At 30.2% G+C, this 25,652-nt stretch overlaps 1 protein-coding gene across 1 annotated transcript; it reads left to right on the top strand.

The window, feature by feature from the left end:
• Positions 1–208: 208 nt before the first annotated feature.
• LOC106689428 (NF-kappa-B inhibitor zeta) lies at positions 209–25,652 on the top strand (the record flags this gene model as incomplete). Its single annotated transcript, XM_014434379.2, is given in 12 exon segments — positions 209–307; positions 4,387–4,544; positions 5,910–6,007; positions 6,089–6,193; positions 6,293–6,629; positions 10,094–10,242; positions 10,398–10,654; positions 12,994–13,189; positions 13,326–13,580; positions 14,344–14,529; positions 14,611–14,706; positions 22,374–25,652. Coding segments are annotated over 12 exon segments (1,968 nt in total). The 3' UTR covers positions 22,410–25,652.

Raw genomic sequence — 25,652 nt, 5'->3', positions numbered from 1 at the left:
TTACCATCAAACTCCTTGCAATGTCACTTAGCTTTTTCGACAGTTTTTTTTTTTTCACTTGCTGTAATAAGTTTTATTTTTATTACATTTGAATTCTGACCCAGCTAGTAGCCTAGTAGGCCATTTTTTACTACAAATTTGTATATATTTATTTTGATGTAGATTTAAACAACAATGATCTCACTATTATTTATTTTATTTTTTTCAGAAACATGCATATTAGAAGCAAAGACGAGAAAGAGAAGATGAGGTCGGACAAGGACAAGAAAATAGTTCTCAATATCCCAGTAAAAGGGAAAAAAGAAATGTAATAATATATATTATTAGCATTTAATACTTTTTATTATTTTTATTTTTTTATATCATATTTATATTTTTTATTAAAATAAATATTAGATAATTATTATAGTTATTACTCAGCTAATTATTAAATATTATTTGGAACCAAAATAGTTATTTCACAAATAAATATGTTGAATTTGTTTAATAACATGTATACTGTTGCCTTGGTTTGACAAGGTCTTCATTGGGAAAATTGTGTTTTCGCTTAAATTCCACTCACAACAAAACTATTTTTTTTTCATCTTCTAAACAAATTTCAGTGCCATTGGTTAAAAATTAAGGGGCTCATAGTGTTGAATAGTTCCATCTATAGACATCTTTCAGTAAAAAATTGTTACTTTGAAACGCTGTTACCCAAAAGTATTGTTATACCAGTTAAAATCTTGTCAACGTAAGGTAATTATTTTATTTGTCTTTACTGATGTACTTATGTAATAATTGATAATTTTGGAGTGATTATAGTAGGACAATAATAGTAATAAATTATGAATTTTACCGTTCAAGACACATAGTTGTAGATCAATGTAAATTAAGTACATTATGTACTTAATTTACATTGATACAAAACCCCAAAACATAAAATAATGATTTTTTAAAATTTATGACTCGGGCACACCTTTTGTGATGTGATTTTTATATAGTGAGTGTCCTTTCTGTGCTTTATTTGCCAGCAGTTTATTTTATTTTTAATTCAAAAACATATTTATTTTTAATTTTCCTAAGATTAATACAGTATTTATAACACTATTGTGTCACCTGAATAATCGTAAATTTTAAGTTATGGCGTTTTTACAGTAAATGAGGGATATGATAGTTACACTTGCATTTCCTTTTAGATTTTACCTTTGTGTTAAGTTTGTCCACTGCCAAGGACAGTGGTTCCTAACCCAGTGGTTAGCCTTTTCCAGGAGTTCTGCGAAATAATTAATAAATGGTTATTCCATCTCAACTCAACACAGTTTTGAACCTTACCTTCTCAAATTTTCTTCACACTTTACACAAGTGTTGTTGTGAAGGTCTTTTTTAGCTTTTGCTGAAAATATGAATCACACCATTTCTATCATAAGATAATGTAGGGGTTCCGCCAGTTTTCTACTTGTACCTAAAGGGTTCTGCCATTTCCCTACTTCTACAGATTGAGTTCAACCATCAAAATAATGTTGGGAACCACTAGGCTAGATGCTAGATTAGTTGCTATGCAAGTGCTGCGCGCGCACGCGCGCCAGTGTAATTGAACTCTTAATAAAAATACCTTGGAGGTTTCCAAGTAGAACGTAAATTTTATTTTTATCTTCTTTTTCTTAACTGGTCCTACACTCTGTCAGCTAGCAAGTGGACTTGCTACCTGACCACCTGCAACCTCGAGCACCAATCATTTCCCTCCTGTATTACTATTTTACTGTTGTTAATGCCCTGAATGGACCGAGTGTTCCGTTATAGGAAATGGAATCAGATAGTTAAATATGTATAAAATCTCCTAAGATTTTAAACATATTGTCCTTATGTGCCTACTTATACAATATATTTATATGGTAAATACATTAATACTGTTTTGTTTGGTAATTGACTATTGACATATTCCTTCTTGATTTGAGATTCATATTATTGTTCTTCTAGGTATAATGATGTTATTATATCCTCACTTTCAACTTATACTAATCTGATATCTGAGACCATATCACTATTAACTGTGAACTAAATCTATTCACTGCTCTAGTTATACTGCATTATAACTTAATGATGAACCTTTAAGGTCTTTGATTGAAAGGATACTGAGCTTTAATAAGATTTAGGCCCCTTCCACATAATAAGTTTTTCAATAAAGGAAAAAAAAAGGTGTACTGGGTACTTGTATTGATGTTTTGGCTATTTTTTATTTATTTATATTAGTTTATTGATTGTAATTAAATTTTAGCTATATATACTCATATATCAGTTACAGCTGACTGAGATTCATATCAGCTGATAGAGTGTAGATAGTTACATAAAGCGGATGGATCCCGTCAAGAAACCTTACTGGAAGATCATTCGTCGCACGAGTTAGCGCATCTGGTCCCCACAAATGAAAAGTTCACCTAGAGGCTCCATGCTGGAGTGGTTGTCGTTTACTCCGCAGCAATAGTCTTCCTCAAGCATTCAGTAGCAGTGTTAGCGGCCTATGTCTCCAACATGAGTGCTAGGCTGGCTCTCATCCATCCACAGACTGCTTCTATTACCATTGTAATGGCACATGACGGCATCAGGATGAATCCAGCGAAGACTGATGCTATAGTAATGCCTTATCAGAAAGGCAAGATAGGTGGAATCCCTCAGCGATTTGTTGTGAAAAATAAAGAATGATAGATCTTCAACTTTATCCTCTACCTTAGTGTGACACTAGACATGCATCACAATTTGTCTAGTTACGTCCGGAAGAGGCTCAAGCTGGAACGGCAGTAGTTTTCTAGACTCCACCACCTGCTTACGTCAAAACAGCCCTGCCTGCACCGCTGATGCTACACCTCCACAAAACCCTGCAGAATAAGTTGAAGAGTTTCCAGATAGAGGATTACATATAATCGTTCTAGTGCTACTCCGGCTTCCTGGATGATAAGAGGATACACGGATAGTACTTAGGAAAAGATGTTGAACATGGATAGACCATGTCAGGCAAAACCCAGAACCAGCCGCCGGCGAGAAGACTGTCATAGATGTGGCAAAGTGTGCACTTAGTGGTCTAGTGTTCTCATACTAGTTGTTTCGAGTGCGGAAACGATGGACACATACCTAGAGAATGATCCTTGGGTATCATTGGAAGCGAGATCGAGTCAGGTGGAACCGATGGAACACGCCGAGTCTGAGGGGGAGAATATTACACTCAAGAAGAAATGATTTCGCAAGCGAGTCCGCAGAACCATCGGAGTGGTTACCTAGAGAGGATGAACCTCAAAATCAGATATCGGAAAGGAATCGTCGAGTGATGGGGACGAAAGCGAGGACCACCTAGAACAATTGGGGAAATTGTTTAAATAATTAACTATAAACGTGAACTTAATATTTAGAAAGCAAAGCATCGGTTCTGACAAAAGTAGAGGATAGTAAATACGGGAATAACGCCATTATAACCACCGGATTACAACCGAACACCCGAAAGGACTAAATTTTTTGTTTACTAGAAATGCGACCAACCTCTATCATTTATACGTCGTTGGTGTGGTAGTCTGAGATAAGATTCGGAAACTGTCAGGAACAGAGCAAATTGGAGAGAATTGATTAATCATCAGGTGCGCGTGGGTGGTGAAAACCATTAGAGATGGGAACCGGCAAAAAGAGGTCACGTTGGCATATCAGTGACAGAGACATATATATTTTTCTGATCTCTTTAAAACAGAATATAGTTTAAGTTGCATTACGTATTGGTTACATAACTCAGATTAGATATTACCTTTTTTTACCGTTAGGAGAGAAGGTATACGGTGAGATACTTAACTGAGGTTTGATGAGTCCACTCTATGAGAATTCGACTAGAAATATTTGGAGGTGAGAAGGGACATATCAGCTGATAGAGAGTAGATATCTATATAAACTGGGTGTATTCCGTCAATAATGCCAGTATTGAAGTTGCCATCATGCTATCACGTACCACTTTTCTTTTCCTTTTTTTTTTTGTCATACGAAACACTCGTAAGTTATCTTGGTTCTCAGTATATTTTTATTTAATTCTGGATCAGCCTGGTGGGCCTTAGATGGTTAATATAAAAGTTACATTTTTTTTGTTTAACAATTGATTGTGGGCGGGTTAGTCTCGCATAAATTATCTAATGTCGAAAATAAAAAGGAATGACCATTTGTTGACACATAGGGGTATTCCTAAAACTCATTCTCTGAATTTGTTAATGCTGTGTATTTTGGCATCCCAATGTATTAGGGCAGCATGGCTAAATAAAGAATTTCTCTCTCATTCGTCTGCCCGTGAGATGTATTTAGGACGATTAATCTTGGATACTCCGTACATAATATATTTGTATTTAACACCTTATAATATACGTACCTTTTTTTTTCCAGTGCACAAAGTGAAATTTATAAAGGAAATAGCTTATTGAACTATGAAGACGAAATCAATTGTCTACAACAGACACTTGCTGGAATTAATTTGTCTCATAACGCTGGACTAGATTTGTCTTTTAAAACCGATCTTGATTACGAAGACTCCTCCTCTTCATGTAAGTACTCATAGATTTTCCGTTTGAGTTGATTTAACTGCATTCTATCCTTTATTTAGGATTTTAATACATACAGTAGCTGATTTACTATTACATTAAAATTACATCTCTAAAAAATCATGGTTATTCTTACTAACTCAATTAGCTTAGTCCGTCTCATTCTTTATCCTCTGGTAACTTTTCTGTCATATTATTAGGACACTCTAAACTACAAAAAATGATACACAATGGATCTCAGTAAACAAATTAGAACGTGAGATATAAAATAAAACGTTTGAGAAATTTTCCTATTTTGAAACTGCTTTTTCTCGCATAAAATCTAAAAATTTTATGTGAGACGAAAGAGCCAGAATTAAGCTTTCTAATAGTTGTTTCGTTGGATTTGAATAACATTGTAAGGAGTTCTGAATTTATTTCCTGAACTCATGAGATAAGGAGAAAAAAATATCTTCATAATTTACTAATTTTGGGGCTATTTGAAACTTATTTAGTGGTTTCAAAAAAAAGCTAAAATCTAATCTGACTTGATTTTTCCTAAACCAACGTTTTTTTGTATGCTTTACTGGTAGCGACGTTTAGTTTTTTTTAATTGGTACACACTTAAACTCATTTATTACAATAAATTATCTTTTGTTCTTATTATACACAAAAAACAACAACAAATGATTGGTATTCTGGGCGTTGATGACCATTGGGTTTTACACCCTAAAACCCTAAAGAACAACAAAAAGATTTGTTTATAATAACCGATAAATGCTTGTAGAGCAAAGGCGGTGTGTGATAACATAACTTATTTCTAAAAATTTCTTTGGCTCCTAGGGGGCATTGGCGAAAATTTTCTGTCGTCTAATATTTTTCGAGCTAGTATCACCAAAATTTTCGTGGCATCGCCCACCCCAGCCTCTCCTTGCAAGACCTACCAGGTTTCTTCTAACTTTTTAAAAAAAATATGAGGTATCAATCGTGAGGTCTTTGTTTCATTCCGTCCTAATTTATTCTATTCTTCATTTTCTTAAACCTTCCTCATATTTATCAACCCTCGCTCAATTAGACTATTTTTATTTTTCTGAATAATCATCAAAATTTAGGTATGAATTTTGTGCAATATTTGTAAATATGTTTTCAGTTTTTTATTTCATTGTATTTTTAATTTATTTATTATAATATCTGCATAATAGCTATTTAAATTCACAAAATTGTCTATTCTATATTCTTTGAACAAGAGGAATATTATTGAAAGATATCCTAGGATTTTGTAAGTTTACTACAATTCACTCTAATTGATTCAAAAGTATACATACTTTTGGGATATATGGTATATATTGTAATGAATAAATATCCGTTTAAATTATTATTTATTTGTAGCTGACAGTGAAGTTGAAGAACTTCAAAAAAATGTCGTTTCTAAAGGTCCGATTAAGTATGAAAATAAAGAAATCAGGCCTCTTTCTCAACCATACCCTGTAAGTAAAATCAATCGCACTTTCTTTTTTTTAGTATGTTAAGAAAAATAAAAGTTTTTTTACTTAAAAATATATTTCCAGATACAAGTACAAAACATCGTTACTCGGCGAGGAAGGTTACAGAGTGGTGGAGATATTATTGGGACCAAATTTGATTCTTATACTATCACCTCCAGCCAGGTTCTTGTAAATCAACTTCATTTATAAATTTAAGATTTATATAATTATTACTAATAACGTCCTGTTCCTTAACTTTTTCCCGCATTTTTTTTTTTTTTTTTATAGATTCCACAATCAGTTGCTGATTTCATCTCTCCTGTCAATGAATCACCTTTTGACGTGAACCAGATATATTCAGAGCTGAATGAAAATCAAAGACACACATTGGATAAAGTTATAGATGAGTGTATAGCAAAAAACTCGGAAAGCTCCAAAATCACAACAGGGAATCAGAGAATGCGTTCTAGAGATTCTGAATTGTGCAATTCCCCAGATACTGGCTATGAAACAGGCTCTGAATTGTCTCCTATAAGTATTCCTCCACAATCACCTTATTATTCCTTGCATTCTCCAAACCCACCTAATGAAAAATTGAGATTATCTGAATCAGATTCTCTAACAAGTAAGACCAACTTTAATAATTTATTTTATTAAATTTTTCAATTATTTTATGAATAATATGAAGTTTATGATTATTTCTTGCTTAACACCATGCCTCTCAAGTGGTTTTGAATTATGAGTTTGTATTATTTCATTTAATTATTTTTTTGTAATGATAATGTTAGAAATACATTTTAAGAGCTGTTATTTAACTTCCATATAAATTAAATTTTATCTATGACGATAGGATATAATTCTTATGTACTTCTTAAAACAAAGTAATGAATTTTAAAACTTTCATCAAATCTAAGAAAATTATAATTCTATTCTTAACCTAAATTTTCATATATTGCCATTGATAACTATTAGTAAGTTGGTTAAAAAGGCTTATTAGTACTTCAACTTTGTATAATTGTGATTCTTGGTGTTCTTAATCCCATTGGATTGGACTTGAAAACAAAGAATTGAAATATAATAGTAACTTTGGTTTCTCTTCAACATTGTTCAAATATATTGTGCTTAGATTAGCAAATGAGAAATTTTATAAATTGGATTTACATACTTAAAACTAAATTAAGAGGGGAGGGGTGAGAGGGAGGCTAACATTCATATCGCTAAATGTTTAAGGTCTGCACAAGCTGGTCAATTAATATAAATGTTCTCTAAATTATTTTTTTTTTAAAAAGTCGATGTTCTTTTTCTTTAGTTGTTATGAGGAAAGAACCTGCTCCCACACCATAACTACTTACAATCAGTTGACTAATCAATGACTGTCTCTTGGAAAACTCATTGATATTTGTCATAGCTCCAGTTCAATTTTTTATTTATTAATGTTACAGAAAGCAAATGAGTAGTTAATGAAGAACAAAATAATCTCCAAATTATTGATAATTTAGTAACAAAGTCCCATTCTCAAATTATATTTTAGTCCCCTTTTTACAAAGTGGACCCTAATCGAATTTAGATTGGATCGATTTTGGATCTTTTGATGGAAATTAAAAGAATTACTGACAAAGACCCTAAGGAAAACCGGTCAAGGAATTCTACATTTTATTCATTTTTTTCTTTAAGGAACCAAAATATTTAAAATTGAACCAGAAATTGTCTTTAGGATAGTGCAAACATAAAAAACTTAATTAGTCTTGATATTTGATTTCACTTCCAAATATTTTTTAGCTGTCTCTGAAGAAAAAAAAAATACTAAGTGCTCCATATGATTCTGACTACTGCTACTTTGGTTTAGAATTAGAATTAAAATTTGGAAAATGTAACACAAATCGTACCAAAAGTTAGTTTTTCTCTTCTTTATAGTTTGGAGTGGATGGCCCCTATATTCCCTGCATATCAGTTTGCTTATTATGAAACTTTATTAGATATTTTTATGGTTAATTTTGGAAAAAAATTGATTCATTTGTTTTCTAATGGTTATGCTTATTTTACAAAAAGCCATTAAAATTGCTAAGTTACCTATATTTTGTTAAAAAGAGATCAGTTGTTTAGATCATACACTGCTCTTATTTTTTTCTATATTTCAATTCTTTATGTATATTTTATTTATTACTATTTTTATTTTTTTTTTGCCAAAAGAAGAAGTGCTCAGTGATCAGTTTTGAAACACTAATTATAAAGTGTCCATATCATCCAAAAAGAGTGTTTTCAGATTTTTTTTTTTTCTCTTGGTGTGTTCCAAAGATAGTGAGTGTAGTTTCACCATAGAGAGTAGCCCATCTTCATTTTTTAATCTTTCTTGAAGAGCATAAGTTAAGTTGTTTCATTATTTTCAAGAGTTATTCCTATCATTTTCTTGAATAGTGACACATTTTTCTTTATGACAAGCTAGAAGCATTTTTTTTCCCTAAACAGTGATATATTTGATCCTAACCTTTTTCTGAACTTTACAATTTTTGAGTTTAAATCAACAGATGTAACTTTTTATTTATGGCAGGAAGGTGAAGCGGCGGATATAGTAAATACATTAAGATTGATTGTATTGTGTTCAAATTCTTATAAAACAAACTAAAGCCCACAAATGATTAAATTGATTGATCATTTTTTGCTGTGATATTGTGCTAGCCTAAAAAAATGGAATTTATGATAAACCTTTATTAATATGCAATATATAAATTTAAAAAAAAAAATCAATTCATAGTATTCTAAAAACTGATATTTAGAGAAAAAAAAAAGTAAAGCTTAATGTTCTACTGTTTTGCATTGTAAACAATTATGAATCTAAAAATTGTTCTTTGGCCCAAAGAAAAATGCAAGATTTAATAAATAATAATTATAACCTGAAATTTTACTTTTCATTCTATAAACATTTACTTATGTTTTTTCACAGTTTTATTTTTATATTATAATTTGTGTTATTTTTTTATTATTTTTTTTTTTGCCTTTTCTTAAAATAGTATATAATTTGTAATAAAAATATAACTTGGTTAATTCAAAGATGTTTTTTTCTTGAAACTAACATATCTTAAGAAAATGGATCAGAAAAATTAATAAAGTGCTGGCACAATACGATTATTTAGTAGATTTAGTTTTAAGAGGCACAAATATCTAATATACAAAAAATTAGAAAAAATTAATTGACATCAAAATTTAATTAAAAAAATGTTATTTGATTTTCCAATAAAATTAGCATTATGTAAGATGTGCCTCTATTGAAGAAAAACTGCAATATATTCTTCATTGGTAATTTTTTATTATTTTTTTTTTTGGTCTTTGATAGTTTTTATGTTTATTCTTCAGTAAATTGTACTCTTTCCAGTAATGCATTATTAGAAAAAAAAAAACACAAAATACTTTACTATACTATGCAACATCCATACATACTGTCCAACATCCAGCCCTAGACTCCCAAATCTATTTCTAGCATTCTTCAAGATCTAATGTGGAATAAATTTCTGCGAATATCCTTTAATACTCTGAATTTGTTGTACATTGGCGTGATAATGTTTTAGTGACTGGCTACAAATATTAGCTTGCTGAAACCACTTTTAGGTGTAAAACTATAAGATAAAACAGCATTAAAGAAAATATCTCTATCTAGGCCTGATATAACCTCCCATGCAATGTTGCAATACTGTGACTTTTTTTTTTTTTCCTGGAGTACTTTTAATGAAATAATCATTTATTAAATATAGTTTAGGTTGCCAACAACTAATTTTCAGGAGGAAACAACAATTTTTTAATTCATTTATTACTTGGGTAGAAATGAGCTAAGGGAGCACAAATAAACTAATTTGTTGATCTGTGAGATACAGGAACAGCACTGAAGTGTCAAATTAATATAAAAAATACCGTACTTTTTTTTAAAGTCTTTAATTAATTACCTAATGTTGTTTATATTGGTGTATACTTGATACATTAACTGCTACTACTCTAGTGCTAAAACTAAATTTCAGATTTAAAAAGTAGAATTTCATTTTTATTTTTCTTATTAGTTTTAAATTTATTTCCATTAAGTGTTTGTTCATTTTGTTTCAGGTGAATCTGAACTTAGTCCGAAGGAATCAACAATTGATATACGGCTACCAAGGCGAAATTGCCTAAACATTTCTGCACTACCACGGCAAATCACAACAAATGTTATTGTGCAACCTTCTAGAATTCAACAGCTTACCATTAATCATCAGGTTGGTAGATTCGCCCTTGTAAAAGATAACATTTGTTCAAGTAGTATTTTAAGTGACAAAAACCATGAATAATCTATTATATATTGTTTGATAGTAGTAGACTTTATTGCATTTACAACTATTTGATACTTCAACTAATAATTTTTAACTTTTAGTTACCGAGACTAATTTCAAGACCAATATCTATTCAGCCTGATACTGAAGTAATTGTGAATGAATTCAGGTTGTTGGAACCAGCAATTAATAGATTAAAAAGGGACAATATAGTTAAAGACAAATGTATTAACATTCAATGGCCAGCTGCTGTAAATGAAGCTAAACCTCTTTTACTTCTTATTCAGAAAGAAGAATCAAGAAAAATAACTGAGTATGAAAGAGAAGATATAAGGAGAAAAAAAGATGAACTCAGAAAGTAATATATTATGATTTAATAAATTTTTGAACTTTTATCTCTTAAAATCTCTCTGTCTTTTGCATGGGTAACAGAAATTCTCAGTCACTAAAGATCCTGCTGCACTCCTTTCCTCCATTGGCCCTTTGACCTACCCTGAGGGTGCACATTATCTGCTACACTCATATACAACCTATTGATTACTCATTCATTCTCATAACATGGCTAAGTGTTTTTTATTTTTGAATCTTAATATAAGAGTAGATGCTGATTTGACTTATGGAGCCAAATTACCTCACACTCGAGTCCTAGGATTCACCTAAAAATTACTCTTTCTAACAAGTATAGATGGTTAATGCATTTATTATTGATGGTCCAAATATTTCTACCTTTCATGACTACTGGTCTTATGAGAGTTATGCATAGCATAAACTAGGAGGCACAATTCAGAAGTTTTTTTAATTATAATTTAGATTGAGAAATAGGCTCTATTCCCTGTTGAAATGCTCCTTCTCACCTCTTCTTCTTCATTCAGAGTATCATTAGTAATTGAGCCGAGGTACGGGAACCTTTTCACTGTTTCAAAACTGTAAGGTCCTATTTCATTATAACTCTGCCTCTGGATCTACTGTTTTTTGCCTATTACCATAGTCTTGGCCTTGCTCTTATTATTATGTACCCTAATCTTCTTTGCTTCTAAATCTACCTCTTCAAAGGCCATACTTATGCTCTGCAGGGGTCCTCTGATAATACACATCTAGAAATTGGGCTAAATTGTACCTTCCTGATTTGATTCCACTCTCTTAACAGTTCCTTGTAGAGCAATGATAGTCAGGAAACAAGCTATTGGGTTCCCCTTTCTTAGGTAAATTTCACCTTCAAATGGCACTGATACTTCACAGCACTCCCCATTGTGTATTTTATTGATCAAATTAGTTTATTAGTTAATCCCAGTTAATGTTTGCTCAATATGAGTTTACTTTTTACAAATATATCTTAGACTGCCCTAAAGTCAAGAAACAAAATCTATGCAATCTAGTGATATTGTTTCATCTTCTCAAAGATCTACCTCAGGGGGAAGCATTGTTCAATAATAGACCTATTGGGAACCATCTTGATTGTTACTCGGTTCTGTCCTACTTATGAAAGCATTATGGAGCTCATTAGACAAATGACTGATAGTCAAAAACATTGAAAATTGCAACTTGATTGAAGAAAAAAAATCCAAGCTAATGAAAATCATTAAATTCTAATAAACATAACAAATATGAAATGAACCAGGTGAATAGAATACAAAGAAATAATAAAATACAAAATTTTAAATACCGTTCAAGGAGTAATAATTAATTTGTATTATTATAAGAAACTGTACTTCCAATAAAGGAATTGTTACATTTGTACACCTGCTTTGCATTTTATATTCGAGTCAGTAATCCACTGGAAGTGAATAGGTCCAGATAATCTTCTATCGGTCAGGGCTAGTTTCCATTTACTATCTGCTGATCTCATATGAGAGTTAGGCATTATGGAGAGGCATATAGGACTTTGCCATAGACTTGTATACATATTTTATTAGAATTCATTAAAAACTTAAAAATTATCTTTAGAGCACTTTTTTTATTTTTTTTATTTGGAGTACAATCACTTCTTTGTGTTCTCTTCACTGGGTTAATATTTTATGTTTCTTTATTTTTTTTAGAATTTAATAAATACAACTTTAACTTTCTCTCAAAATATTCTTTTCTGTGTTTAGATTTACTTCAACAATCAACACTTTATATCATATCTTATTTACAATATTTAAAATTTGTTTAGAGCAGAAAAATATTTAATTCATATGCACCATTGCAAACAATTTTAACTATGGTACACCCCATTGCTCAGTTGAGTGCCTTTCTAATGGGCTAGGACCTTATCCAACTGCATCCGTCGTTTAGGTCAAGCCCTTCTGGTCCTCATCCATCCTGGTGCCTCCTCCATTACACCAACCTGTTCTAGCCCTCTTGGTTTCAGTAAGATTGTAAAGTTTGCTAACCACTGATTTATTCCAAACCTAGGTGTAGGCATTGTATGTCATAAATACACTAAGAGTTTTTCAAGTAGCTTTTAACTGTAAAAAATAATGCACTGCTGTAAACATTTATCAACAGAAACTGAATTATAATCCTTTATCCTTTTTAATTATAATCCTTAGTCTGTAAACATATCCTTCTTTAATTATTCAATTTATACTCTATAAGCAAAGTTATAACTTCTGATTTTTAAACTTATGCTATTTTTATATATAACTTGTATAAATTCATCTTCTAGTGTCTTGTGTGTTCTAGAGTTCAATAGTATTTTTATTTTCATTGTTTTAGAATATTGGTAGACCTAATTAAAGAAAATCCTAAGCGTCCATTCTTCTATGAGAGATTATTTTCAAGAATAAAGCTGTACCAGCGTAGCTGCTTTGATATCCTGACTGGAAAAGATGCAAATGGTCATACCCCCTTATATGTTGCAGCTGTTCAATGCCATGATAGCCCTTTGATTGCTAGATTGATTATAGATGCCGTAAGATTTTTTCGTATTTATTGAAAAATATATATGAATATAGAGGTTGAAATATTATTTTATTTCAGTTTTGTATTAAGAGTGAAATTTCATTCATTACTTCCATTCATAAGAAATCATTATTTTTATTTTACAGGTGGGAAATATAGATGCAAAATTAGACGAAGAAGAAAATACCATTCTTCATTATCTTGCCCAGTTGGGTGATTCACATGCCCAAGTATTGAGTGAATTATTGTATTCAATTTCAAGTGCAGATAAGACAAAGGTAAATAAAGCCAACATCATGAGTGACACAGCTCTTCATAAAGCAGTCAAATGCCGCCATCCTAAATCATGTTTAGCATCAGTTAAACAACTTATAAAACATGGAGCTAGTTTGGAGCACCAGGTATTGCCAGTTAACAATTTTATTGTATTTATATTCCTTTAATACCAGTAATCAATCAAAATATACATATATCTTGTAGGTTGCAAAATTGTTTTAGTTGAATAGATACAAAATTTATGATTAATTTTATTTTATGAACCTTAATATATTACATATATGTATATATAGTTGACCGTAAAAATTTAAATATAATAAGATGGTCAGGGTTGCGGTCAAAAAAAGAACAAATAGTTTAACTAAAACTATTTGTTCTTTTTTTTACCGCAACCCTGACCATCTTCTTATACTTAATCTATTACATATCTTATTATTTGAGATTACAATATATTTTTGTTATAATTATCATATACCACAAAGTATTTTACTAAATTACCAAATATTCTTAAGAAGTATGTTTTGTTTTTATGATTTGTACATTATCAAGAAATTAAATACTAAATATCTCTTAAAACCCATGAAGGATCTTAGGTTCATTGAATGGTAAGTAATTACTGTTTTTAACCATGGATTATTATGCCCCAATGCCCTGCTAAGATTTGTTTTGTACCTCTGGATGAGCCTACAAAGGTAGTACAATTCAGTAGAATACAAAGACCGTAGTGGACATTTGTTAACCATCCATTTCAATGTACAAATTTGTTGGTTTCAAAATCCAATATTCAAAAGTATTTAGGAATATTTTTATAAATTAAACTTCTTTTATGATTTTAGCAATTGTTCAAAATATTTCCAACATTATTTAAACTCATCTTTTATTTTTAAGGATTTTAAAAGACAGACAGCACTTCACTTGGCCATAATGCAGAGTGGTGACCCCAGAGTACTGTTAAAGGCACTTTTACAATCACCAACAGCCAGTAGAGCAATTGATTTATTGGATGAAAATACCAATACAGCCTTGCACTTAGCTGCAAGCCGTAATGATCTTCCCTTAGAGATTCAGAAAGACGTAAGGATGCTTCATTCAGAGAATTATTTTTTTTATTTCCAGTAATTAAAAAACTTAATTCATTTTCAATTTTATTTCCAGTTAATTAGATATTTAGTTCATAGTGGAGCTACACATTGCATTAGGAATAAACAGGAGAAGTTTGCTGTAACATTAGTGACAGAAGAACGACGACAGGTACTTTTTTTTATTTTCATGCTGTATTATTTCATTTTGTATGTCATATTTTATGTGATATGTACAAACATATCATATAAACTTTATTATCAACCTTCACATTTATAATTAATTCTTATTTTATTAATGAAGAAATTAGGAAAAGGTATTATACAATTAATGAAAACAGAAATTATAATAAATAAAGAAGTAGATAAAAAAGAAATATAAAATACAATACTTACTAACAGACAAGAAATATCAATAATAATGAATTAAAGGTTAATGCAAGGTAGAGGAGTGGGTGAATTCAACAGTTAACAAATATGTTGCATTTGAAAGCAAAAAGTTATAAAATAATGCTAAAGTAAGATAATATTAGAAAATTTAAGAAAATTTTAATTATAGGCAGACACCAAATGATAATACGAGGGTGGTCTGAAAAGTTTCCAACCTAACAAAAAGACAAGACATTTTTTGTTAATTTTTTTTTTCAATATAGTCTCCTTGAAACTCTACATACTTCTCCCAGTGATGCTCCCATCTCTGTAACCTGTCCAAAAAGTACTCAGTGTTTTTCTCTGCAAAATAATTGTTCACGAAGGTAATTGCCTCTTCATTTGTCAAAAATTTCTGTCCTCAGCACAATTTTTAGATGAGGGAACAAAAAGAAGTCGCTTGGGTGAGTAAGGTGGTTGGTCAAGCAGTTCAAACTGGCTACCGCTGAGGTGTGAGACAGGGCAGGGTCTTGATGAAGAAACAGGATTTTCTTTTTCTGCAAATGTGGCTGTTTTTCCACTAGTTCTGCCTTCAGCTTGTCAAGTAATGATACGTAGTATGCTCTTATAATCCGATCCTCCTTTTTCCTTTTTGAAGATAGTCGATTAAAATAACTCCATGACTATCCCAAAACAGTTGCCATCACTTTCCCAGCCAAGAAAAATTTTTTAAATTTTTTTGGAGCTCGTTTCCCCTTTGAAGTCCACTGTTTGGACTGTACTTTTGTTTCTGGCATATAATAGTGTATCCAAAATTCATCTACAGTAATTAATCGGCCCCAAAACTCGGATTTATTGCATCTAAACTGCTCCAACAGAGCATTGGAAATGTTCATTCAAACACATTTTTGGTCTAACATGAGCAAATGTGGCATCCAACTTGTTGAAAGCTTTCTCATATCTAAATGTTTATTTAATATGTAACAAAAACATTTTTATGACATGTTCATAACCTCTGCTAGCTCTCTCACTTTAATTCGGTGGTCGTATAGCACCATTTGGTGAACTTTGACGATGTTTTCAGCGGTAGTTGCAGTTTTTAGACATTCCGAACATTCATCATCTCCCAAGCTCTTACGGCCACGTTTAGATTCAGCTGCCCAAAATTTCACTGTGGTAAATGATGGTGCAGAGGTCGGAAACTTTTCAGACCACCCTTGTATACATAAATACATATAAGAGGGGATATAAATATAGATAAAATTAAAAGAATGGATCCAATAAATATAATATAGTTATGAAAAGAAAATATTGAAAATTGAATAGTGGTACAAAGGAGTTGAAAATTTATATAATAATATAAATTATTTTATAAATAAAAACATTATATTATAAAGCAATAAATGTAAGTAAAAGGTGGAAGTATCAGATAAATATAAACTATAGATAAAAGATTGATAAAATAAAAGATGGATTGTAAAGTTACACAGTAGAAAAAATATGTATTAGATGATAATAGATAAGTTAATTTTTGAACCACAGAACATAAAGAAAAATTGTGGTACTTGAGTTTCAACGATAGAAAAAGAATCACAATTAGGGTGGCACAGCAGAGGTAGAAAGTTTTGCTATAAGACTTCAGGCTAAGACGTAGGGTAGGAATAATGGATTGCAAGAATTTTTTTATATTTTCAAAAAGAATGGGAATATAAGGAAGGAACCTGCACTAAAAAAGAGGTGGAGTATATTGAGGATAGGAAGGACTAGAATTATATGGTTAACTGGAGTCTTAGAGTTTGTTTGTCATGTTATATGGGAAGTTTTTGTTAAGTGAGATCTGTTTTATACATTGCATGTTGATCTGGTAGTATTAAGAGTTAGAAAGAGAAAGGGATTGGTGGATAAAGTTTTTGAGCATCATTGATTTTTTGATGATAAAGATGTTGAGAAAAATAGTTAAGGAATCTACCAGAATAGGTAGGTTTGGTATACCAATCATTGGATTGGGAGCCATCAGAATTTCTTATGATAAATAGATCTAGGAAAGGAAGAAAATAGTCAATTACACGTCCAACAGTAAACTGAAAGTAAGGGTGATAGGAGTTAAAGGATTTTATTTGGGTCTATATCCTAATTTTTTACATCATTAATATGTGTATGTATTCTTTCCCTTTGCAATTGTTTCGTTTCTAATATGTATATTGCTGGATCTTATATACATATGTACATGGCGCTTTATATGTCAATCCTGATTGATTTTTGTTTCTATTTTGTCCTTTGTTTTGCTGTAGTAAGTTTTAATCTTATTACAGGGCCTATAACATAAGGAAATTCAGCTATGTCATATTCTTTGAAGGATCTCTTTATATTTTCTGATAACCCTTTAAATCCATAAAACTTCTCCCTAAGTGTATTGCTTTTTATTCTGTTTTCTAACCGGTTTATTGGATTTCTTAAGGTTTATATCCCAAACATTATAAACTAAATTTTTAGGTTAAACATTTTCCATGATTATATGAATCATTTTATTTGTGTAGTTATTTATGACATTGTACTTCATATGGAAGGAATAACATGAATGTTAATTTAAAATTACATTGCTACTGGTTTCTTTTTTGGTCCATTCTGTTGTTAAGCATTCCCTAATCACCAACATATCCAAAAATCTTAATTTCCCCTCCTCCTCCAACTCCATTGTGAAATTTAACCTTTCAAGGTGACTATTTAATGCTTCTAGAAATCAATCATTATCATTTCTTTCATAATGCAAAATGTATCATCTAAATATCATAAAGAACATTTATTCTAGATTTAATGAGAGATTTTTTAATCAAATCATATAAAACCTATCCAGTTAATAAAACCGATAAATCACCACACATGGGGGCCCCAAAAAGCTACCTGTATAGTTCTCTATTGTATTTAAATATGGTGTTTTCACAGCAGATTCTGATCCCTTCTAAAAACATTTGTGTTATTTTTTTAGTCGTGTCTAGCTTAATGTATTTCCATTTTTCACAATGATTTTATAAACAGTGAGACTGTTTCATAACTGACTATAATCTCATCTTCATCAATTTTGCTTTTATTAAGTTTTTCTTAACTTAATAAATTAATAATGTCAATATTTCCATCCACATCTTTACATTTATGAAGCAATTTTTGAAATATTTTGATATATTATAATTGGCTCATTTATACTATTGACAATTGGACTTACAGCCTTATGCTCTTTATGTAGTTTAACCAATCCAAGCATTCTAAGATGGCTACGCTGTTTATTAATAAAGTTTTTCATAACATTATTATTAATTAATTTATTTTTATGAAATTTCTCAATATAATTTTTTCTTTGTTTATTTATTTCAGGTAATGGCTCTGTTCTTATTTTTATATATGTATTTTCTACATTCAATATTACTCTCATTTCCCTATCATATTCATCATTTTTAATATAGCTAGCTACCTTCTATTGTTTTTTATGACTTTGCAATTAAAGTTTGATGATTTTTCTTTTTAAATTTTATTTATGACTCTAAATCATTCCTCCATTTATCAAAAATTTTATGGATATTAGCTTTTCCTTTTCTATGTTTATCTATAAAGTTACCCATTTTCCTAATAATTTTATTTTATAAGCTGTTTTTATGGTTTTCAAATGTATCCATATCTCTAAAAATAATTTACAAATCTGTAATCATTATAATGATATCCTTTCTAATATCTTTTGGAAACAGATTGACATTATTCATATCAAAAAGATTTTCTACTAATTTCTTCATGCCACTGCTTATATTTGATTATATCATATCCTGTAGAATTAAAAAAAAATTATAATGTTTACTAACATTATTACTTAAGATGAAAGTCCTATTTAAATCTTTATCTGATACTGCTTTATTAAATGGTTTCTGAATGTTAAGTCTACCATTTTTATTAATTTTACCTATTAGTTTAACCTCATCATTATCCATCGGTTTTTCCTGTTGTTAGTAAAGAACTCTTCAATTATCTTGCTGCAATGATGATTTTTGATTTTAAAATTATTTATAAATTTTTCATATCATATTTTTAACCAAAACCCTTGCTTTAAATTTAAATTTATAAAATCCATTGTAAATTTATTAAAAATATAATCTATATTCTGACTCTTCATAAAATTACTCTTAAATTTCACATCAAGATCAGAAATATGGGAATTATGTGTTACCAATGTTACACATAATGATAACATATCAAACATCACATTTAACTGTTACCACTCAGGGAACCATACATTAATTTTAAGTGACATAAATAGTAAGAAAATTAACTGGGGATGCCGAAAATCAAACCCCAGTGGAAATACTTTGCTTGATATTTATTCAAGGCACAATATTCAAATACATACACTGAGTGAACCTACTTTCTACAGACTAGACTGTAAATCTGACATTCTGGGAATCGTATTAACAGAAAGTTGTAGTTTTCCTCTCTCCTCACAGCTTTGAATTCAGACCATATCCCTGCATTAATTAATTTCTCAACTGAGATAAACAATGAAACAATGAGGAAATCCCTTATTAATGGAGTAATTGTCTGGGAAATGTACAAAATTCTTGTTGATGAGAAATTTAAACTGAAAAACAATTTTCCTACCGCTCAGGAAATCGATGAAAGTGTAGTGACGCTGAGTGAGTTTGTCTTTAACAGTTTACATGAGGCAGCTGTACAACCTTTCCCAAAAAGAGGAAAAATAATCTCTGGTAGCTGCCTAAAATCAATACTACTAAAAATTAAAAAAAAAAAAAAAATATGCAAGGAGACAGTGGATGCATACTAGAAAACCTGTTCACCAAAAAAAAAAAAATGGAACCACCTCAAACACAAAACTAAAAAGGTTCTGAATGAATAGGCATATTCTAAATATCAGGAATATGTGGAAGATTTAGACCCAAAGGACTAATTATTATGGAAGGCTTACCAGCAATGCCGAAAATGCTGAAGTGTTTGCAAATTATTTTGAGAAAACATTTTTCAACACAGAAAGAAGTCTGAATTTAGTTAATGATGAAATTGACGAGTATTTAAATCTCTCCTTCATATCAGTTTAGCTCATACCTAAATTCACCCCAAAAGAAATCCAAGAACTGATTAAAAAGCTCAAAATAAAGAAAAGTCCTGGTCATGATTTAATCTCAGTCATACTTATCAAAATCCAACTCGGGAATGCTATCATTTTCATCACATCAATATTTAACAGTTGCCTGCATACTGGATATTTTCCTGATACATGAAAGAAAGCCGAGCTTGCAGTAATACATATACCTGTTAAGAATGCTAAACAAATCAGCAGCTATAGACTCATCAGTTTATTACTCATTTTTGGCAAATTACTAGGATCAGTTATAAAAAAAATTTATTTTATTTTTTTTTCAGATCACCAAAATTATTCTAGATTTTCAATTCAGTTTTCAGTACAGTCATTCCACTTATCTCCAACTGGCAAGACTATTAGAATTTATGATAAATGGATTCGAAAAGAAGTGACCCATCCTGGTAGCGTTCTGGAACTTCTAACTAATGTTTGATAAGGTCTGGCATCCAGGTCTCCTATATAAACTAAAGAAAGCAGACACTCTGATGTACTTATACAATATCCTGAGCTCTGTACTGATGTATGGCTATGAAGTCTGAGGAACGGCATCCTTTACAAAAAGGAAAATATTACAATCTTTTCAAAATGAAGTCCTAAGAATCACAGTGGATTCGCCTTGGTTTGTAAGAAATTGTCAATTGCATTAGGAATTACAAATTGAGTCGATAGAGGATTATATAGGGTGTTTTTTTAAGCCCGATAGAACTTGAAATTGTAAAAAATAACACAAAAAATTAAATTGTAATCAAAATTTTTTTTTTATTCGAAAGATCAATACGTGACATTAACATTTGAAAATGATTTCGGGCATATGGGCACCGCGGCTGTTCTTGACGAAGCGCATTCTGGACGTCCAATTTTGGGCCACTTTTTCGAGCACTGCTGGCCGTATGTCACGAATAACACGAACAATGCTGGCCTCCAAGGCGTCAATTGTTGCTGGTTTATCAGCATAAACCAGTGACTTCACGTAGCCCCACAGGAAATAATCGATAGGTGTCAAATCGCACGACCATATGCGGCAATTTTGCTTATTAACAAACCCGTTAAGCCAAAAATGCGCCTCATCGCTGAACACAATTTTACAGAATGCGCTTCGTCAAGAACAGCCGCGGTGCCCATATGCCCGAAATCATTTTCAAATGTTAATGTCACGTATTGATCTTTCGAATAAAAAAAAAATTTTGATTACAATTTAATTTTTTGTGTTATTTTTTACAATTTCAAGTTCTATCGGGCTTAAAAAAAACCCCTATATTAAGAAACAGTTCATGAAGTTCCACTCCCATTTAATGACAGTTAAAGGAGCAGTGACTAACAACTTCAGAAAGCCAACCTCAACCCGAAGACTAAGCCCAAGCTGCTGCAAGATATTCTGTTATAAATTCTATATTTATCAATTCTATTTATTATTCTCATTACATTATTTTATTTATTCATAATTATTATTTCATCATGTTGAAAGATCACTGCTGTACAGAAAATGTTCTGTCATTGAGGAATGAGCTCAGAATATTGTATAAGTATTTCAGAATGTCTACTTTCTTTAGTTTGTATAGGAGGGCTGGATGCCAGACCTTGCCAAATACTTGTTGGAAGTTCCAGAACGCTACCAGGGTGTGTCTTTTCTTTTCAAATCCGTTTATTATAAATTCTAATAGTCTTGCCAGTTGGAGATAAGTGGAATGACTGTACTGAAAACTGAATTGAAAATCTAGAATAATTTTGATGATCTGAAAAAATATTTTAATAGCTATGACTGCGATTAAATCATGACCAGGACTTATCTTTATTTTGAGCTTTTTAATCAGTTCTTGGATTTCTTTTGGTGTCGTGAATTTAGGTATGAGCTGACCTGTTGTGAAGGAGAGATTTAAATACTCATCAATTTCATCATTAAGTAAATTCAGACTTCTTTCTGGTTGAAGAATGGTTTCTCAAAAATTTTGCAAACACTTCAGCATTTTCGGCATCGCTGGTGAGCCTTCCATAATAATTGGTCCTTTGAGTCTAAATCTTCCACATATCTCTGATATTTAGAATATGCTCATTCATCCAGATCCTTTTTAGTTTTGGGTTTGAGGTAGTTCCATTTTTTTTTTTTTTTTTTGTGAACAGTGTTTTATACCTGTAATACTATATAATCCAAAATGTTTATGGAAGTAATTTTTAATGATTAGAGTGTTATTGAAATTATTAATCAATAGTTATCCTTGAAAATGGTTGGATGGCTTAAATATAGAAGAGTAATAATGAGGAAATATACATGTTGAGACTAAATGGATATACTTTGTTATAATTGTTGTATATATTTTTATTAATTTATTTTTCAGGAGATCAAGAATATAATACATCGAAAAAATTTCTGAAAGAATTAAATATGAAGTTAAAAGTATAATCTACTTCTTCAGGATGGTTCATTTCAATTTGAATATGTGGCAATATTAATCAATGTACTATGTTTAAGTACCTGAAGGAATTCAACTTTGTTCTCCCTCCTTTGAAAGTTACCTGAAATATATTTTTAAAGATTTATTTATAAAAAGAAATATCTATTTTATTAATATTAACTATCTAGCTCACTAGGAGCAACATATAGAAAGTATGGTTTGCTCCAATCTATTTTGATTTTTTATATTTAAAATAATTCTGGGTTTTTAAAGTTTAATTTCTTCAATTGAACACTTTAGTGAAGTTATGCTTGTATGGATATCTATTAATGGTAATTATATAGTATTTATTTTTTAGTAAATCTTTGGCATAATGTCAAAATTGTTCTTTATCAGTTTAGATATATTTAAAATTAATTAAGTAGATTCTGAATGTAAATAATCATAAATATTGTATCAACAATGAATATAATTTCTTTTGTTTGACTTTGGATATTTTTAGTACAAACATTAACATTGTTTGTTTTTGCATTAGGTCACTGTTAAAGACATAAAGACCATTTAAAAAAGATCTTTTTCTTTGAAAGATTAATTTTAAAAAACTTGTTTGCAAGTTGGTTTATGATGAATAAGCCCTGATTGTTTAATATATAAACTAAAAATATATTAGTCAAGTCTTAATGAGGATTATTAGTATTTTTTTTTAAATTAAAACATTGCCACAAGAATTTTGACTTCTTAGAATTATTATTTAGAATGGTGATACATGGGCTAATATGTACATTTAACTTTCTCTCTATATTTTGTTTTCTTGATGAAATGTTTCATACCAAATAATATAATGTTGAAATATTTACATGTATATGTGGTTAAGATGGGCTGGACATGTGGCTCGAAGTAATCCATCTGGGCCCTGTTTTATAATAAAGTACAAACTAATACTGTTAATCTTGTCGATTTAACTTAATACAATTACACTGGCTTGTACAATTGTAACTTGTACTTTAGTTCTTTTTAACTCCTGTAATACCACTAATAGTCCTCCTTATTATGAAAAAAATAAGTATTAATGTAATTAACACACTGTTTCTATACTTGTATTTTTAACTAATACTATTAGCTTTCTTGATGAAACAGGGCCCAGGTTTCCTCTACACAACAATGAATGCACTATAGTTGGCAAGAAATCATGTGGGAGGCCAAAAAACCAAATAGATAAACATAAAGACGCGAAAGAGCTAGATGCAGCAAACTGGAAAGCAGTAGTTCATTACTATCATTAAACTAAATGATCAATAACCTTAAGAATCAAATACAGAAAAATTTTGACCAAATTTTAACTTAACCACATGTTGCTTATTAAAGTTTATGGAATTAGTATTAAAACTCTCTTAAAGCACTTTATGAGGCAGTGCCATTGAGAGAAATGATGGCCTAGGCTAAGCCTGGTAGAATTTATTCAATTTAATTAAGTGTCTTTAGCAATAGAATGTTGTATTTTCTCTTATCTGATTGTTTGAAAGAGGAATGGCTTGGAAATAATTTGCCAGAATTCATAAGGAAGATGCCATTCCTCCATTTGTAATCGTCTTTCATGTTAAATATTATATAATGAAAACTATATATGTGTCAATATTGTAAGTTTAAATAGATATAGATTAGGTATATGTTTTTGTAGATATCTTACTTATTTGTAAATTTAATGCTTATCATTATAACACATTATTATTATTATTTTGGGTTTATATTTTTGTAATTGAATACAGTACAATCTTGATAATTTTACAATTGTACGTCTGTTTGTTAGGTAATCAGACAAATTTGTGACATCTTAAGGGGTCTATTGATGTCGATTGACAAGTCTGTTGACTTGTTTGTGATCATAAAAGTATGAAATTTGTGGGGAGATTTGAGTGGGAATTTGCTGTTGGAGACTTCCTCCTTACAGTTCCTGAATGGGTTTGAGGTTCTTTAACTTTTTATCATAACACAATAACAAAACTCGACCTGTTTAAAAGTTAATGGAGTCCTTAAGGAATGAAACATTTGACCTGTCATAAAAGGCAGAAGCATAATGAAGAGGTTCATTGTTATTTTCTCTTAATAAAAAAGTGTAAATAAAACAAATTTAGCTCTGCATTATTTTGACCTTTGACCTTTGGATTTTGCATCTACCCCTACCTCAATTAGTTGTTGCTGCTACTTCTATGGTGGTTTTTTCTTGTTCTATTTTTAGACCTCCTTAGTTTTGTGTATCTGACAACTTATCTGGTCCAATGTTATCAAATTATCAAGATAGAACTGTATTTCTTTCTTTTTTTTTTTCTGATGAAAGTACAATTTATACATTCTATACTACTTTATTATTAATTTTATTGTTTCCAAAATTAATTTAAATATTTAGTAGATAGCTCGAGATAGATGTTGTTAGTAATAATGTTGTTATAAGGCTCATAAAAGCTGACCAAATAATTGCAAAGGTTTAAAAGCATAGTTGTATTTGTTGTAATTGATGTTATTTTATTTGTATATATTTTATATAAATGTTATACTGTTCTATTCTCTACTTGCTAGCTGATATCTATGTGAGAAATCATAGAAAAATGAACAAGGTTAGTTGTAAATTATAAATAGTTATTGATATTTATAGAATTGTGAAATAAATAATTGCTTATGGACCAGTGTTATCTATGATAAGTATTGAAATCATTAACCTAACTCAAACTCTTCTTATAAGTTTTGAAGCTGTGGTTACTTTTTGTGTAGGTACTTACTGTGTGATGCCAATTAAGATTTGTAAGTAGATAAATTAAAGAAATTTATTTAAGAAGGGATCTTAACTTTTTTTGTTAATGGAACTATAAAAAATGAACTCATAAATGATTTGAGTACAAGTAAAAAATATTTAGTTTTGATAAAATAGTAAATTTAAGGAACATTATCATTTGGAAAAGAAAACTAAGACATAAAATGATCTCAATATTTAGTGTGGACTAACATACTTAGTATTAATAATTGACAGATATTTCATTTATAATAAATATATATATTTATAAACATCCATATGTAAATGTATGGCTTTTGGTGTATAATTAAAAAAGTTTGCTCACAAAACCAAATTTATCTTCAAAAGTCAATAACAATGTGTAGTGTACAACTTTCCATTTCTTATAGATAATTGAGGTGTTTAAATAAATGTTATTTTAAATTTGGTATATTTTA

Source organism: Halyomorpha halys, unplaced genomic scaffold, assembly GCF_000696795.3.
Source record: "Halyomorpha halys isolate HHAL.00 unplaced genomic scaffold, Hhal_1.1 Scaffold1357.1, whole genome shotgun sequence".
Lineage (NCBI taxonomy): Eukaryota > Metazoa > Arthropoda > Insecta > Hemiptera > Pentatomidae > Halyomorpha > Halyomorpha halys.
Note: the sequence above shows the minus strand (reverse complement) of the source record. Positions and strands in the feature narration are given on the sequence as shown.